We start from the raw sequence: 18,628 nt of genomic DNA, 5'->3' as shown, positions 1-18,628 counted from the left end.
AACAATTAGATTAATACTCAATATTAGGATTGTGCTGTTAAGATTTTTTAATGTGATTACCAGTACTATTCAAATACTTTTTTTAGAGAAAGTGAAAGTTGATCATAGCACTGTAAACCTGCATTTAAATTTTATTTATGAAAGGAAAAATACCATTTTTGGACAAGAGATTGATTTTGAGAATTGCAAATCTTTAGAGGAAAAATGGAGTACAAAATTGAAAAGTTAATATTTTCAAGTGTGACATGAAAATATTTAATTTTTGTCTTATAGTTATTTGTAGAGGTAGAAATTACTAGAAAAGGACAGCTGTTAATCACCAGGGTACATGTACATCTAAAAACCACTCCCTTTTCATTTGGGTGGAACAGGGCCTCAGTGAGTAACTGTTACTATTCTCAGAAACAGGTGCGATTGTTGACTAACTGCTTTCCTTATCTTTCAGAGTGGCTGGCCATGTATCTTCTACTGGTTTTGAAATGTTAAGACATTTTCCCACCATCAAGGTCATGATTTCTTTTTATAGAACGGATTATTGATTTCTGTACTGGAACTTGAGTCTCAAGTTCCCTCCTTAAATGAGGAAGTGGAAAAGTGGGAATAACCAAGAGAGTAACTATGAAAATTTTTTTTTTTTTTTCTGAGACGGGCAGTGGCGTGATCTCAGCTCACTGCAACCTCCACCTCCTGGGTTCAAGCAGTTCTCCTGCCTCAGCCTCCCAAACTGGGACTACAGGTCTGTGCCACTATGCCCAGCTAATTTTTGTATTTTGGTAGAGACAGAGTTTTGCCATGTTGACCAGGCTGGTCTCGAACTCCTGACCTCAGGAGAGGTCAGGTGATCTGCCCGCCTTGGCCTCCCAAAGTGCTGGGATTATAGGCGTGAGCTACCGCACCTGGCTGAATTTTTTTTTTCTTTCGAGACAGAATTTCGCCCTTGTTGCCCAGGTGGAGTGCAATGGCGTGATCTCAGCTCACCGCAACCTCTGCCTTCCAGGTTCAAGCAATTTTCCTGCCTCAGCCTCCCAAGTAGCTGGGATTATAGGCATTGCCACCATGCCTGGCTAATTTTTGTATTTTTAGTAGAGATGGGGTTTCTCCACGTTGGTCATGCTGGTCTTGAACTCCTGACCTCAGGTGATCTGCCCGCCTCAGTCTCCCAAAGTGCTGGGATTACAAGCCTGAGCCACCATGCCCGGCCTGAATTTTTTTTTTTTTTTTACAGTTAGAAAACATCTTGTTTTTGGGATATTTACTGACATTTTGATCCTAATTTGTGAAGAATTGAATTGATACCTCTTTATCAATTTCCTAGGACTGTAGTCAATCGGGGTAGGGAGGGAAACTAGTATTAATTTAAATCTTCTAAGTTTCAAGGAGCTAGATTATTCAATTTTAGTTTGATAAATGAAACAGTAGAGGGATAAACAGGTAGGTAATAGAGAGGATAGATAGAACATACTTGAATTGGAAGTAGGTCATAAGAGATTATTAAATTTTCAGTTTGAGACCAGTTAACCAGAAGATGAGTGTTTAATTCGTAAAGGTTAGGTTTTTTAGTTTACAAGTTTTCAGACACTTTTTTTTCCCAAGTGATCAAAATGCAACAGGTACAGTAGCACTTTGCAGAGGAATTTCCCTACTACTTTGATGGTTGAGAAGATTTTACAGTCTATTGTCTGAGTAGTCTCTGAATATTAAGTTAGTCTTACCACAGGTTCTATAGTTACTCAGAGCCTTGAGTCTTTTTCATAAATTCTGTATCCAGTCTGTGGACAAATCCCACATCAAAACATATCTTGAAACTGACCCTTTCTTATTCTCTCTACTGCTGTTACTCTGGTGTAAGCTACGATTATCTCTACTAGTCTCCTTGCTTCCACCCTTACCATTTTTGTAATGTCTCCACATAGCAGATAAAGTGATCCTTTGTAAAACCTAAGTTGTCACTCTCCTTTTTTCAGCTTTTACATTAGGTTCAGGGTGTACATGTGCAGGTTTGTTACATGGGTAAATTGAGTGTCGCTGGGGTTTGGTGTATACAAATGATTTCTTCACCTTGTCACCGAGTAGCAAGCATAGTACCTGATGAGCAGTTTTTCAGCCCCTACCCTCCTCTCACCCTCCACCCTCAAGTGGGCCCCAGTGTCTGTTGTTCCCCTTTGAGTCCATGTGTACTCAGTGTTTAGCTCCCACTTATAAGTGAGAACATTCGGTATTTGGTTTTCTGTTCCTCCGTTAATTTGCTTAGGATAATGGCCTCCAGCTGCATCCATGTTGCTGCAAAGGACATGATTTCATTATATTTTATGGCGTTGAGTTGTCACTCTTGAGTGAAACCCTCTATTGGCTTCATTTGGAGAGGCATCATTCTCTGAATAAAAGTCAAATGCTTTTAGTGGCTTATAAGGCTCTCTTATTTCTGATTCTATTCATTCCATTGTTCTTTCTGTTCCAGTAGCACTGGCTCCCTTGTTCCTAGCATACTCCAAGCTTGTCCCCACCTCATAACTTTTTCAACAATTGATCCTCTGCCTAAAATGCTCCCCAAGTACCTGTTTGGCCCACACTTTCAGCTTTTGGATAAAAAGTCACTTTTTTCAGTGAGCCCTTTCCTGTTAGCCTTATTTAAAATTGGAATCCCCCTCCCTCTGGCACTGCTAATTCCTCTACTTCAAATTTTTCTCCAGAGCAGTGACTTTTTTTTTTTTTTTGAGACAGAGTTTCGCTCTTTCACCAGGCGCCAGGCTGGAGTGCAGTGGCATGATCTCGGCTAACTGCAACTTCTGCCATCTGGCTTCAAGCAATTCTGCCTCAGCCTCCCAAGTAGCTAGGACTACAGGCATGTGCCACCACACCCAGCTAATTTTTGTGTTTTAGTAGAGACAGGGTTTCACTATGTTGGCCAGGATGGTCTCGATATCTTGACCTCGTGATCTGCCCACCTCGGCCTCCCAAAGTGCTGGGGTTACAGGCGTGAGCCACTACACCCGACCAGCAGTGACATTTTTATTCCTTTTTTTCTGCCCAGTAAAGTGTAAGATCCATCCTGATAGGAATTTTTGTTTTGCTTATTGCTCTTGAACTTGTAAGGGTATGGAACCCAGGGCTGGGCTCAGTGGCTCACACCTGTAGTCCCAGCACTTTGGGAGGCCAAGGCATGTGGATCCATGAGGTCAGGAGATTGAGACCATCCTAGCTAACACTGTGAAACCCCATCTCTACTAAAAATACAAAAAATTAGCCAGGCGTGGTGGCACTTGCCTGTAGTAGTCCCAGCTACTTTGGGAGGCCAAGGCAGGAGAATTGCTTGAACCTGGGAGGCGGAGGTTGCAGTAAGCTATGATCGTACCACTGTACTCCAGCCTGGGTGACAGAGTGAGACTCCTTCTCAAAAATAGAAAAGAAAAGAAAAGAAAAAAGAGTGTGTGACCTATAGTACATATTCTGTAAATATTTGAATTAATGGAAAAATTTGAGGAAAATGCCTAGCTCTTGAGGAAGATAAATTCTTCTCTGTTGACAGATTAGATTATATTTATTTTAAGGGGAAATATAAGTGGCTATTGACATGAAGGGAATTTGCTTTAGGAAAAAATTGTTGCAAGGTTTTAGTTGTATATTACATTATTAAGCTTTCTTTTTGTTTTTTTTTTTTTTTTTTTTTTTTTTTGGAGACAGAGGTCTCTCTTGGTCATCTAGGCTGGAGTACAGTGGCACGATCTTGGCCCACTGCAACCTCCACCTCCTGGGTTCAGGCGATTCATCTGCCTCAGCCTCCTGAATAGCTAGGACTATAAGCGAGTAGCTAGGACTACAAGCGCCTGCCACCAAGCCCAGCTGAGTTTTTAAAAATTTTATTTTTAGTAGAGACAGGGGTTACACGATGTTGGCCAGACAGGTCTCGAACTCCTGACCTTGTGATCTACCCGCTGCAGCCTCCCAAAGTGCTGGGATTACAGACGTGAGCCACCGCGCCTGGCCACATTATTAGGCTTTCATGTTGCCTGATTGTAGAAACCAGGCTGTCTCAAATTTGCATGACTTCCTGTAAAATTTTTGGTAAGAAAAGTAACATAGTAAATATATGCATACTCGTTTTATTAGACCTTTGCTTTTAGACTGTATTTCCTTAAATCTAGAATTCTTTTATCGTACCTTTATATTTTAATGTGCTGTTTTAATTTGTTGAATACTGGCATAGCCCACCAAATTAGATGGCTTATTGTATCATTAGATGGCTTATTGTATCATTTAATTTGGAAATGTAAAGAGATGATTTCTTAGTAGAAAGCTTGATGTGAGTGGATTGATAGGATTTTAATTTTTATTTATTTATTTTTTTGAGACGGAGTCTAGCTCTGTTGCCAGGCTGGAGTGCAGTGGCATGATCTCAGCTTACTGTAACAATCTCTGCCTCCCATGTTCAAGCGATTCTCACGCCTCAGCCTCCTGAAGCTGGGGTTACAGGCACATGCAGCCATGCCCAGCTAATTTTTGTATTTTTAGTAGAGATAGGATTTCACCATGTTGGCCAGGATGGTCTGGATCTCCTGACTTTAGGTGATCAGCCCACCTCAGCCTCCCAAAGTGCTGGGATTACAGGCATGAGCCACCGTGCCCAGCCAATTGATAGGATTTTTAAAAGGATGCCCAGTAAGATTGGGTCACATTACATGAAGCTGCTTTTGTAAAATTCCCTCATACTTTTAAATTCACTTTATTTCTAGTTAAACTTAGAATTACTGTTGCCAAGGCAGGACATGAATTTTACTCATTTAGTCTCTTTAACAGGGGAGAAAAGGATTTATGGAATTGCGTAGGTACAGACCTGCCTGGGACAGAGACTAGCTCTCTGGAGACTCTTTCTAATACTATGATTATAGAACTGTTAAGAATGTAGTTTGATTGTAAATCATTATAGGGTTCTTATCACTGTAGAATTTTTTTTAAAGGTAATACTGTATGTACATGGAAAAAGTTAAAACAGTTCAAAAGGTATATGTTAAGGATGTAGTAAATCATGCTTTTGACTGCCAGCCTCCAGTCCTGTGTTCCTGGCCCTGTCTCACCCCCAGGAAACCACTGTTACCTCTTCTCTTTTGTAATCTTCCAGATAGTCCATGTATGTGAATGCATAGTACTCACAAATACTTCTTAACACACTATTCATACTGTCGTGTACTGTGCTCTTTTTACTTATTAGTGTCTTTTAGCTGTCTTTACATATCAGGTCATACAGATGTTTTATTCTCTTTGACCTCTACATAGTTTTTTCTTTCTTTTTTATCCCTTACCTCCCTGCATTCCTTTCTTAATTTAAAAGGACTTCTCTGTCACAGACTATCCTTTTTCATCCTTCAGTAAAGTTACATTCTTTTGTTAAAAATGGATAGGTTGCCTAGGAAATGGAAATGTCCCAAATTTAGCATTTTACAAGTTAGGTTTTATGAAAGATAAAATTAAATGACAGAGACAATATTTGGGTGTATATTTGAATTTACCACTGTTATAGTAAACTAGCCTTTTTCATCACTTGGTAAGTTAAAACAATAATCAATGTTTACTTAAGTAGATAGAACAGAATTAATGCCAGAGAGACAACTTCAGGAGAATTTTCCTGTATAGTGTACATGCACTGAATTTATGTTAAAATATATAGGGTTCTGGAGCTTTTGAGTGCTTTCCAGCTGTGATAGGTTGTTTATGATTTTTTACATGCTGTTTGCTTTGCATTCTTAAGTGTGTCACAGGAATTAACATTAACTGAATTGACAGGTGCAAAATGTAACTGTTGATGTGTAGTTGAATTCTTGATGGAGGAGGAGGGAACAGAGCTTGTTTTTATCATGTATCTGTTAACAGTGCTAGAACGTACTGTTTCTTTTGGCAGAAATTATTTTGCTGGGTTCTCAGTATTAAGAATTGAAAATGTAATAATGAATTATCTTTATTCCTGGAAATGGTCTTTCCAAAATGAGGTTGTGAGAGTAAGATGGGATAGCTGTTTGCTGAGCAGACAAACACTGGAGCCTAGGTAGAAAACTTAATGCTGGAGCTGTAACCTTTAAGCCTGGCTGTCACTACAATGCAGGTCTTTCAGTGCCTTTATTCAGCTGACATACGTTTGCTGTGATAACATCATTGAACCAAAGGGATTCAAATAGGTTAGAATTTCCTTGTGTTTTGCTCTGCATTGCATGCAAACTATTGTTCTTTGAGTAGTTACTTTAATAAACTCCACCCACTCCCCCACCTTATTTTAAGGTCAAGGAGTTGGAGATGAACATCCAAGCACATATTTGGAAAAAAATTACACTTGTATGGAAGATTGTGACTTGAAATATATGTGGGGCTAGACTCAGTGGCTCAGGAGGCCTGTAATCCCAGTGCTTTTTAGAAGGTTAAGGCTGGAGGATCACTTGAGCCCAGGAGTTTGAGACCAGCCTGGGCAACATAGCAAGGCCCCCATCTCTACAAAAAACTTAGAAAAATATTAGCTGGGCACAGTGGCGTGTACCCATGGTCCTAGCTACTCAAGAGGCTGAGGCAGGAGGATCACTTGTGCCCTGAAGTTTGAGTTTGCTGTGAGCTATCATGGCACCACTGCATTCTAGCCTGGGTGATAGAGAAAGACCCTGTCTCAGAAAATAAAAGTAAAAAGAGGCTGGGTGTGGTCGCTCACGCCTGTAATCCCTGCACTTTGGGAGGCTGAGGTGGGCAGATCACGAGGTCAGGACTTTGAGACCAGCCTGGCCAACATGGTGAAACCCTGTCTCTACTAAAAGTACAAAAATTAGCTAGGCGTGGTGGCATGTGCCTGTAATCCCAGCTACTTGGGAGGTTGAGGCAGGAGAATCACTTGAACCGGGGAGATGGAGGTTGCAGTGAGCCGAGATTGTGCCACTGCACTCCAGCCTGGGCAACAGAGTGAGACTCTGTCTTGGCGGGGTTGGGGGGAAGACAATACAAAATATGTGGGCTGGGCACGGTGGCTCACACCTGTAAGCCCAACACTTTGGGAGGCTGAGGCAGGAGGTTGGTTTGCATCCAGGAATTAGGGATCAGCCTGGGCAACATAGTGAAACCTTGAAATTAGCCTGGTATGGTGGTGTGCACCTGTAGTCCCAGCTCCTCAGGAGGCTGAGGTGGGAGGATTGCTTGAGCTAGGAAGTTGAGGCTGCAGTGAGCCATGATCGTGCCACTGCACTCAGCCTGGGTGAGTGAGAACCTATCTCAAAATAAATAAATTACATAAAGACACCTGGGTTTTTGTTCTTAAGCTGCTACTAACTAGCATTGTGATCTTACTTAAGTCATGTTAACCTTCGAACCCCAAACTTTTTTATTTTTTAAAAGGTCAGAGTAGTGGATGTTTCTGTTGGTTCTAAAATTTCTTGACTGGACAAGGAGTACTTTATGAAATGTTTTCCTCTGTAATCTAAGGTGGCTATGTTTTGGGGTTACAGGTAGAATTTTTGAGGTAGGAAGAGTGATGGAGTATATTTTTGTTTTTAGTTTTGAGTGTAGATATTTTGTGTTTTTACTATAGTGAGTAACTCATTCTGCCACAGTATTATTGAAGTTCTTAGAATGCCATTTTGAATTTCATTTGTGTCTTTTATATTTTATGAATTATTTTAGTTTTATGTTTGTGTCCATGGTTATATAATCACAAGTGTGCAATTTGCAAAATAAAATGCCATAAGAGTATCATAAAAAAAGACCTGAGGATAGATGGATAGTTTTGGAACTTTGTAGGCCTACCTACTTACCTATATATTTCAGTTTCTTCCTGAAAATGGTTCTGTGGTCATTATCTTTCATACCTTTTTCTATCTGATCACAGCTATTTTTTAGAGACTTCTAAATAAGCCTTTATTGGCAATTTAAGGAAAAGGCAAGTGAAAGGACTTAAGCTTTGTCCCTGTTTCCAGAGGAATTTATGATTATGTTGACGTTCACTGACTAAGCCAACTATAAAGAGTACTGTGTTTCAAAGCAGCAGGCCTAAAATAATAATGAAAATTCTGCCACTTCTTGTTTTTTGGTAGGAATTAATGTTTGGGAAGAAGTCTGTGTGAATCAGTGACCTTCAAATAATTTTGTATTCTTGAGGCAATTATTATGTAAGAAATAATAAAAAGGTAAACTGAACTAGAAAGGAGAGGATGAGATTTATGTATTAGTTGAATCAACAGTCATTGTGGTACACTGGAAAAAAATGGGACTAACAGAAGACTTGGTTTGAATTTGGGCTCAGTTAAAACTTACCATTGTGTGATGTTAGGCAAGTCACTTCATTTCTTTGATCCTCTTTACTCATTCCTTGTATGTAGTAACAACTCAGAGTTGTGAGGAAAAGGAAGTAATTTAAAAAAAAATCAATTCTTTATTTACGTAACAAGTTGGTTACGTCCACTGCATTGTGTGAAACATTACAGTATCATATAGGAAAGTACTATCAGTACAGAGTTGGTTCACAGGAAATAATTTTTTGAGACTGCCTTATGAGCTAGTCTTATAATTAAGGGCCAACACATATACTTCAGATAGAGAAGAATAAAATCCTCAAAGTGGAATTTTGGTTAATATCCTCTACGCATTTACAGGTGTGTGTGTGTGTGTGTGTGTGTGTGTGTATTATATATATATTTTTTTTGTGTGTGTAACGGAGTTTTGTTCTTATTGACCAGACTGGAGTGCAATGGCGCAGTCTCGGCTCACTGCAACCTCCGCCTCCCAGGTTCAAGCAATTCTCCTGTCTCTGCCTCCTGAGTAGTTGGAATTACAGGCGCCCACCACTATGCCCGGCTTTTTTTTTTTTTTGAGATGGAGTCTTGTTCTGTTGCCAGGCTGGAGTGCAGTGGCATGATCTTGGCTCACTGCAACCTCTGACTCCCTGGTTCAAGCTATTCTCCTGCCTCAACCTCCCAAGTAGCTGGGATTGCAGGCATGTGCCACCATGCCCAGCTAATTGATTTTTGTATTTTTAGTAGAGACGGAATTTCACCATGTTGGCCAGGCTGGTCTTGAACTCTTGACTTCAGGTGATCTGCCCTCCTCGGCCTCCCAAAGTGTTGGGATTACAGGTGTGAACCGCCGAGCCCGGCCAGGTATACCTTATTTTAATCAAAGAGTATATGTGAAGGACTTAACCATCAAAGCAGAAAAAGAAGATCTTTGTAAACTTTATGAAAAGAGTTTTTGGGCTGGGTGCCATGGCTTACTCCTATAATCCCAGTACTTTGGGAGGCCGAGGCAGGCGGATCACGAGGTCAGGAGTTTGAGACCAGCCTGGCCAACATGGTGAAACCCCGTCTCTACTAAAAATACAAAAATTAGCCAGGCATGGTGGCAGGCACCTGTAATCCCAGCTACTTGGGAGGCTGAGGCAGGAGAATTGCTTGAACCTAGGGGGCAGAGGTTGCAGTGAGCAGAGATTTCTCCACTGCACCTCAGCCTGGGTAACAGAGTGAGACTCTGTCTCAAAAAAGAAAAAAAAAGTTCATGGAGGGAAGTTTTCTTCAAGTATCTTTTAATTATTTAAAAATTATTTGAGTTAAAAGTAATCTTTTTTAAAATAAAATAATTATATATATTTTTAAATAAAATAAAAGTAATCTTATTAGCACATTAAACTTCATTATTAGCACATTGAACAGTATCTAGTACTGTTTTCAAACTTTTGAAATGTTCTGAAAAATTTTGAAAACAACGACATACCTTTGAATCTCTGATTTTTAAAACTCTTGATAATACTGCTTTATTTAGTTCTTCATAGATGGCAATAACTTATAATTGGTGACATTTCACATGGCTTTGGGCTTATAAAGAATGTATTTTGACTTCAGGCATTTGTGTTTACTATGCTATCAGCCTCCAGTTCATTTTACTTATTCTTTTCTTCTCCAGGTTTTTCGTTGGAATATACGTTGCACATTTATGGCGATTCTGAGTGTGAGGGCAGATTTCTGCCAGGCTCAGCACAGCGTTTTCGCTGACAAGTGAGCTTGGAGGTTCTATGTGCCATAATTAACATTGCCTTGAAGACTCCTGGACACCGAGACTGGCCTCAGAAATAGTTGGCTTTTTTTTTTTTTTTAATTGCAAGCATATTTCTTTTATGACTCCAGTAAAATTAAGCATCAAGTAAACAAAAGTGGAAAGTGACCTACACTTTTAACTTGTCTCACTAGTGCCTAAATGTAGTAAAGGCTGCTTAAGTTTTATATGTAGTTGGATTTTTTGGAGTCCGAAGGTATCCATCTGCAGAAATTGAGGCCCAAGTTGAATTTGGATTCAAGTGGATTCTAAATACTTTTGCTTATCTTGAAGAGAGAAGCTTCATAAGGAATAAACAAGTTGAATAGAGAAAACAGTGATTGATAATAGGCATTTTAGTGGTCTTTTTAATGTTTTCTGCTGTGAAACATTTCAAGATTTATTGATTTTTTTTTTCACTTTCCCCATCACACTCACACGCACGCTCACACTTTTTATTTGCCATAATGAACCGTCCAGCCCCTGTGGAGATCTCCTATGAGAACATGCGTTTTCTGATAACTCACAACCCTACCAATGCTACTCTCAACAAGTTCACAGAGGTAAGATTGTAGCGTGGTATATTTTTTGGATTGATTTCTAGGTAAAAATCCCATTAAAAAAATCTCTTAGCACAAAGCAATTTACTTCTGTATTTGGAGTATGGATGGTCATCCTGCCAATTCTGGTTTCAATTGGGTTGGGTTAGTTACAGCAGATTTTTTTCAAGAACATTTATGGAATTTGGGGACTGTAGGGATATCTAGTACCGTTTTTTCTGTGTCCTTTTTACATTTATTAACAGGTTTTTTTTGGGTCAAACATTCAGTAATAAAAATAACATTTATTGAACATAGTATACATATAGCATTATAATAAACAGTGTTATACATTATGCAACAAGCAGTGTTTATACTTAAGGTCACAAATACAAAAACCCTATGAGGTGTAGGTACCATTAGTATTTCCCTTTTACAAATGAGGAAACAAGTTCAGAGCCATTTAGTAATTTGCCCAATGGCACATAGTATGTGTTTAGAACTGCTATACTCTAACAACCATGCTGTATGTACTTTGAATATTCTAACCACTTTGGATGAAAAGTCACCCCCAAACTACTTAGTTGTAACAATCACATACAAGGGTCCAGAAACTTGGGGGAAGGAAAGGTGGTAGAGGTAGTATTTTTATGTCAGATCCTTAATATTTTTTTCTATTGGTAGGAGAAAAAGTCTTCGTACTTCTTGGAGCAAACATTTGAACATAAACTTTTTACTCATTCCTGGTTGTTGAGTTTAAATGATTTCTCTTGCTGTATTTATAGAGTAGGCTTAGAAAGCTGGATGAACTCCTTGTGATTCTCATTTTATAGATGGCAAAACCGAGACTAAAAGAGGTTTTGACTTGTTTAAGGTCACAAATACCATAAAAAAATTCTGTCTCAACTTTTCCATGAATGGCTACTACAGAGTTCATTTTAGTGAGATTTTATTTGCATTTTGAAACATTAAAAAATTTCCTGACTTAATACATCCACCTTTCTTGAGTCTGTATTGTAAGAAGGCCTTTTTGGGAAAAAGTCCTTTAGCAATTAAAATAATTTTACACTTTAGATAACTCAACGATGGACCCTAAGGATATCACTGTGCCTGCTCATTTATACTTAAAATTCCCTGAGCTACAGGGTACAAGTTGATTCTAGGCCTGTATGCCCTCAGATTGTTCAGTTACCTTTAATCCTGGCTGAATTAGATGGTACTATTTTCAGCCTGTGGATTCCTTGGCCATAGACTCCAAGAGTGGCATAGGCCACTGTTCTCCTGCAACTATAAAAAAGACGTTGGTAGAAATGGGGAGGGGAGTGGGGGAAATGTTGCCCTAAGAATGCTTCTCATTCCTCTGTTCTTGTTGGGTCCTGTTTTGGCGGGTGGTGGGGGTTGGGGAAAACTTGACCTTGTGTCTTCGCCAATAAACTCACTCACACACACACACACACACACACACACAATGTTGGTAGCCCCTTGAAGATAGGTAGTCACTGGGTTAGGCATTCACTGTAGGGAGAGTTGTTTGTTTTTTTTTTTATTTTTATTTTGACATGGAGTCTCCCTCTGTTGCTCAGGCTGGAGTGCAGTAGTGCAATCTCAGCTCACTGCCACCTCCATCTCCCAGGTTCAAGCGATTCACCTGCCTTAGCCTTCTGAGTAGCTGGGAGTACAGGTGGCCACCACCACACCCAGCTACTTTTTGTACTTTTAGTAGAGACAGGGTTTTACCATGTTGGCCCAACTGGTCTTGAACTCCTGACCTCAGGTGATCCAGCCGCCTCGGCCTTCCAAAGTGTTGGGATTACAGGCGTGAGCCACCGCTCCTGGCCTAGCTGTCTTTTTAATATACCACTTTTTCTCTTAATTTCAGAATTTTATTTATTTAAAAAAAACAGTGTTTATTTCCTAAAAATCAAAAGATACAGATAAGCAAAAAGAATTTAACAACATTTAATTGTTAATAACTGGCTTCTAGATGTTTTTCTCTGCATATATCTGTGTGTATTCATAGATACACATACGGATAGGATCACACACACACACACTATATATATATTTATTTATTCATTTATTTTATTTTTTTGAGATGGAGTCTTGCTCTTTTGCCCAGGTTTGAGTGCAGTGGGCATGATCTTGGCTCACTGCAGCTTCCACCTCCCGGGTTCAAGCAATTCTCCTGCCTCAGCCTCCTGAGTAGCTGGGATTACAGATGCACACTACCACACCCACCTAATTTTTGTATTTTCAGTAGAGACGGGGTTTCACCATGTTGGTCAGGCTGGTCTCAAACTCCTGGCCTCGTGATCTGCCCACCTCGGCCTCCCAAAGTTCTGGAATTACAGGCGTGAGCCACCACGCCCAGCCCACACTATATATATATTTTTCTTTTATTTTACTCTGCAGTGTAGCTGCATTTAAAATTTTTTTTTTTATAGAGACGGGGTTTCACCATGTTGATCAGGCTGGTCTTGAACTCCTGACCTTAGGTGATCCACCCACCTCGGCCTCCCAGAGTGCTGGAATTACAGGCTTGAGCCACCACTCCTGGCCACTGTATGTTTTTTAAAAATCTTTTCCCATCCTCCTTGGTGGTGGTTTTATAGCTGTCATGGTGTTCACTATATAGATGTGCCATACTTCTTTAATCATTTCTTTTCTTATTTTTGGACCATTAATGTGGTTTCTTTTTTCTTTTTTGGAGACGGAGTCTCACATTTACCCAGGATGGAGTGCAGTGGCGCAGTTTCGGCTCACTGTAACCTTTGCCTTCCAGGTTCAAGTGATTCTCCTGCCTCAGCCTCCCAAGTAGCAGGGAATTATAGGCGCCTGCCACTACGCCTGGCTAACTTTTTGTGTTTTTTAGTAGAGACAGGGTTTCACTATGTTGCTAGGCTGGTCTCAAACTCCTGACCCCATGATCCACATGCCTCGGCCTCCCAAAGTGCTGGGATTATAGGCATGAACCATAGTGCCCAGCCCATTAATGTGGTTTCTAATTTTTCACCATTCCAGTTGGTGGTGATGCTGTTCACCACCAACTGGAATGGTGAAAATTAGAAACCACATTAATCTTTGTATGTCTTTAATTATTTCCTTTGTATAAACTCCCAGAAGTAGAATTTTTAGGTCACAGTGTATGTAAACTTTTTGTGTAAGTTTTCATGTTATGCTACCAAATTGTCCTTTAGAAAGGTGAGTCTTATTCACGTTCCCATTGAGATTTCACGAGTGTCCATTTTATATAACCATAGTGAGAACAATTCTGATCTTTGTCTAAAAATGATATCTCATTGTTTCAATTTATATAGTATATTTCTTTTTTTATTCTTTTCCCCTCCAAATCTCATGTTGAAATTTTTTTTTTTTTTTTTTTTTGAGACAGAGTCTCGATTTGGCCTCCCAAAGTACTGGGATTACAGGTGTGAGCCACCATGCCCAGTCTTATAGTACGTTTCTAAAGCTTTCAAAAACAAGTTCCCTTATAATTGTTTTTTTTCTGTTGTTTTTGTTTTTTTTTTTTAAAGGAACTTAAGAAGTATGGAGTGACGACTTTGGTTCGAGTTTGCGATGCTACATATGATAAAGCTCCAGTTGAAAAAGAAGGAATCCACGTTCTAGTGAGTGTGTAGTATTTAAATTTTTCATGACAAACAAGTTGTATCTTTCAAACATAAATATTTATAAAACTAGTCCAGGTGCAGTGGCTCATACCTGTAATCCCAGTACTGTGGGAGATCACTTGAACCCAGGATTTCAAGACCAGCCTGGGCAATCTGGTGAGACCACATCTGTACAGTAATTAAAAAACTGGTAGGGCGTGGTAATGCACAGCTGTGGTCCAGCTACTTGGGGACTTGAGGTGAGAGAATCAGTTGAGCCCAGGTGGTTGACACTGCAGTGAGCTGTGGCCACGCCACCCAGGCATTCCAGCCTGGGTGACAGAGTGAGACCCCCGTCTCAAAAAAAAAAAAAGATTATAAAACTTGGTATTAGCTGGGCATGGTGGTACACATCTGTAGTCCCAGCTACTCGGGAAGCTGAGGTCTCAAGAGTATTGCCTGAGCCCAAGAGGTCAGGGTTGCAGTGAGCCTTGATTATGCCACTGCACTTCAAAAATCCTCTGGCAGTAGTAGTTTTGCATTTTGTTTTAAGCTTGTAGCAGAAAATACATTATTGATAGCAATCCTTTTAAATTTCTTTGGATTAGCAACTTGGCAGTTTTGTTCATTTGTGCTCTTAAAGCCTAGAAATCATAGTATTTTCATCTAGTAAAAAGCAAAATGTACTCCCATTTTAACAAAATGTATATTTGCAATATTTATTTTTTAGGAAATTAATGTAATATTTAGCTTTTTTTCCTAGCCTACTAATTTGAATATAACAAAGTAATTTATATCAGACATTTTTAAGTCCATATGGAACTCTGCCACTTTGCAAGTACAGTATTAGTTACTAATATTTTGTGGATAACTTGTAGGAGGCAAAAAGGTGGAAGAAGAGGATGAGGAGAGGGAGAAGGCATCTTGCTTCAGAGTAATCAGCATAGTTCCTGACACTTTTTGTTAGGTTTCTGAGGAGCTTTAGTGTGATTAGATTTCTTACCTAGCTCAATTTGAGCACAAAGTGATTGGAATTAAGCTCCTCTTTAGCACCAAAATATAGAGTAGTTAACATTTTATTCTTTTTTCCCTAAATAGTTGTCTAAATTGTAGGAGCAGCTTTTAGGAGCATGTAATGAAATGACCTTGTAGTTTTCAGTGTCTTTGAGGTTGGTTTGATTGTGGGAAGGTTATGTAGTAGGAAGAGAACTGGAGATTTTATAAGTAGTTAGGTAGGAAGAAGGTAATAAGGAAGATACTGGTTTAAGGTGTTACGTTCCTGCTTCTTATTGAAAGGTAGCTCTGTAGTCTTTTTTATATTGGTCAGTGGTTGGGAAGGCAGTTGGTGCAAAAAGAATAATGACCTGTTGGTAAGGCAGTCGTCTCATATCTGATCCATAAAGTTTCCTCATGTCCATTTTGGTGAAAATGCAAAAACTAAATAGCAAAACATGGTTTTTTTTTTTTTTTTTTTGAGACGAAGTCTTGTTCTGTTGCCAGGCTGGATTACAGTGGTTCAATCTCGGCTCACTGCAACCTCCGCCTCCTGGGTTCAAGCAGTTCTTCTGCCTCAGCCTCCCGAGTAGCTGGGACCACAGGCATGTGCCACCACGCCCGGCTAATTTTTGTATTTTTTTAGTAGAGATGGGATTTCACCATGTTGGCCAGGATGGTCTCAAATTTCTTGACCTCGTGATCCGCCCACCTCGGCCTCCCAAAGTGCTGGGATTACAGGTGTGAGCCACTGCGCCAGGCCCAAACATGTTTTTAAAAAATATGTTTTAGGGTGTGGTGGCTCATGCCTGTTCCCAGCACTCTGTAAGGCCAAGGTGGGCGGCTCACTTGAGACCAGGAGTTCCAACACTAGTGGAGCAACATGGTGAAACCCTGTCTCTCTGAAAAAATACAAAAATTAGCTGGATGTGGTGGCATGTGCCTATAGTCTCAGCTACTTGGGAGGCTGAGGTAGGGAGGATCATCTGAATCCAGGAGGTCAAGGCTGCAGTGAGCTGTGATTGTGCTGCTGTGCTCCAGCTTGAGTGACAGAGACCTTGTCTAAAAAACAAAAAAATAAATAATAAAAAAAATGTGTTTTAATAGTTTGGCATGGTAATTTGCTTGCATTCAAATTTCTAAATGACTTTACTGTCCACTGCTGGAAATCATTGGGGATGAGTGTAAATGTATCAAATGCAGTCCTGTGTTTAAAAAATAGTAATAGAGGCCGGGCGCGGTGGCTGACGCCTGTAATCCCAGCACTTTGGGAGGCTGAGGCGGGTGGATCACGAGGTCAAGAGATCGAAACCATCCTGGTCAACAAGGTGAAACCCCGTCTCTACTAAAAATACAAAAAATTAGCTGGGCATGGTGGCGCGTGCCTGTAATCCCAGATACTCAGGAGGCTGAGGCAGGAGAATTGCCTGAACCCAGGAGGCGGAGGTTGCGGTGAGCCGAGATCGCGCCATTGCACTCCAGCCTGGGTAACAAGAGCAAAACTCCATCTCAAAAAAAAAAAAATAGTAATAAAATTTAAACTTCTGAAAATAAGCTGCATACAAGTTTATTTTGCTGTATTATGAATATGTTCTCCAGTGAGCAAAAATCAACTTGTTTGACAGATGGCAGAGTGAGAAAATGACTGGATGGACCATAGTCTGAGTCAGTAATGTTGGTAAACATCTTTGTGAAATAGAAATGAACTAAAGAACTTGAACTAGTTTGTAGAAGATAATGGTAGGCTTAAGATTTATTTCAGGTCTTTAAACTTAGGTTTTTGTTTTGCTTTAAATAGCTGTGATCTGGGAAATGCAAATCAAAACCACAATGTGATGCCACCTTACCCCTGCAAGAATGGCTATAATCAAAAAATAAAAAAATAATAGATGTTGGCAGGGATGTGGTGAAAAGGGAACACTTTTACACTGCTGGTAGGAATGTAAACTAGTACAACCACTGTGGAAAACAGTGTGGAGATTCCTTAAAGAACTAAAAGTAGAACTACCATTTGATCCAGCAATTCCACTACTGACTATCTACCCAGAGGAAAAGAAGTCATAAATAGATAGATAGATAGATATATAGATAGATAGATAGATAGATAGCCATGATCAGATAAAATGAAAGGTTTAACTTTATACTTGAAAAAACAAGGGCATTTAGCCTTAAGCTTGGAATATCCTTTTCCCAGACAGAGATTTTATAAGAGTTAATCTACTTTTGCTAGGTGAAGAGGGTTTTGGAACATTTCATGGTAAGAGGATATCCCCCAAATAAGGCCGTCGATCCTTTGAATACTCTTGCAAACCAGACACACATTGGAATGGACTGATGATGGTTTTAGCTGTATTATTTTGAGGTTCAGATGTTTCTAAATGATTAATGATTTTTAAAAAATAGGTACTACTTATATGAGTAAGTGAAGCATATTTTATATTGTTTCTTAACTAGGTGCATTTTAGGGAGTATTAGAGGAAGTAAGCTCTTGACTAAGATACTGGTTTTATTGCTAATTACAGTTAAACTCTGTATGGCATTTATAATAACACAGTCCTTTAATTATGGGGCGTAGTTGTCAACTCAAATATGTACTATTATGGCTAACGGGTTACATAAAGTGTTCTAGTGGTGCCAATAATGAATGCAGAATCAATTTAATGCTCTGTCACTTTTCTCTCTTTCCTTCTCTAGTATCTTAAAGTCTCCTTATCCTATCTCATTAGAATAGCCTTATGTTTTAGAAAAAATTTCTAACAATGTTTTTGCATTTCTGTCTTTGAAGCTTAGATAGGAAGAGGGAAGACTCATAAAATGTCAGCCCCCAGTCCCCCTCCCCCACTCCCTATTTGTGTTGGTTTCTTAGGACCTCTTGCTAAGTAGTGAGGAAGATAAACCCCTGCCTTTACTGTGAATGCACATGGGGTTAGTCTTAATTGAAAGATAACCCAAATTGGTGAATACAGAAAAAGAAAAGGATACTTGACAAAATGGTCTCTATTTGCCCAGGACCATGCCATGCAGCACTGTCCTTGTTAAATGGGGACATATTTAATTTAATAAGCACTTTAAAAATATTTGCTGCTTGCCTTTTTATAAGTTTATATGTTTCTGTTATGATTTACTGTTGGAGATTTCTTATCAAAGAACCTTTCTTTAAAGAAAAGATGTCATAACTTAGTTATTTAGGGGATAGTCTTCAATTTTCTGTAGAGACCAATGAGATACCAGTTGGTACGCTTTGCCAGAGTGGACTTTAAAATCCGGTTGATATGTGCTATGTCCTCTCTTACTTTGTCTTGGCTTTAATTACAGTTTTGTCTATTAGGGCTAATTACTACTCTATTCGGATATTATATTTGGGAGAATGCTAGCTCTTATGACTCTGATAAAGAGATTTATGTAAGTTTTGGTAAATTTAGATATGTGTGACACTGACTATAC

At 39.5% G+C, this 18,628-nt stretch overlaps 1 protein-coding gene across 1 annotated transcript in view; it reads left to right on the top strand.

The window, feature by feature from the left end:
• The window catches only part of PTP4A2 (protein tyrosine phosphatase 4A2), a 34,113-nt gene that overhangs the window by 9,863 nt on the left and 5,622 nt on the right, over positions 1-18,628 (top strand). Inside the window, exons 2-3 of the mRNA XM_012439994.3 lie at positions 9,916-10,607; positions 14,117-14,209. Coding sequence (XP_012295417.1) covers positions 10,512-10,607; positions 14,117-14,209 — 189 coding nt within the window. The 5' untranslated portion in view covers positions 9,916-10,511. The remainder of the gene's footprint in view (positions 1-9,915; positions 10,608-14,116; positions 14,210-18,628) is intronic.

Source organism: Aotus nancymaae, unplaced genomic scaffold, assembly GCF_030222135.1.
Source record: "Aotus nancymaae isolate 86718 unplaced genomic scaffold, 86718_ANA_hifiasm-v0.15.2.pri h1tg000053l, whole genome shotgun sequence".
In the NCBI taxonomy this organism is placed as follows: Eukaryota; Metazoa; Chordata; class Mammalia; order Primates; family Aotidae; genus Aotus; species Aotus nancymaae.
This window is presented reverse-complemented; position numbering and strand designations above follow the sequence as displayed.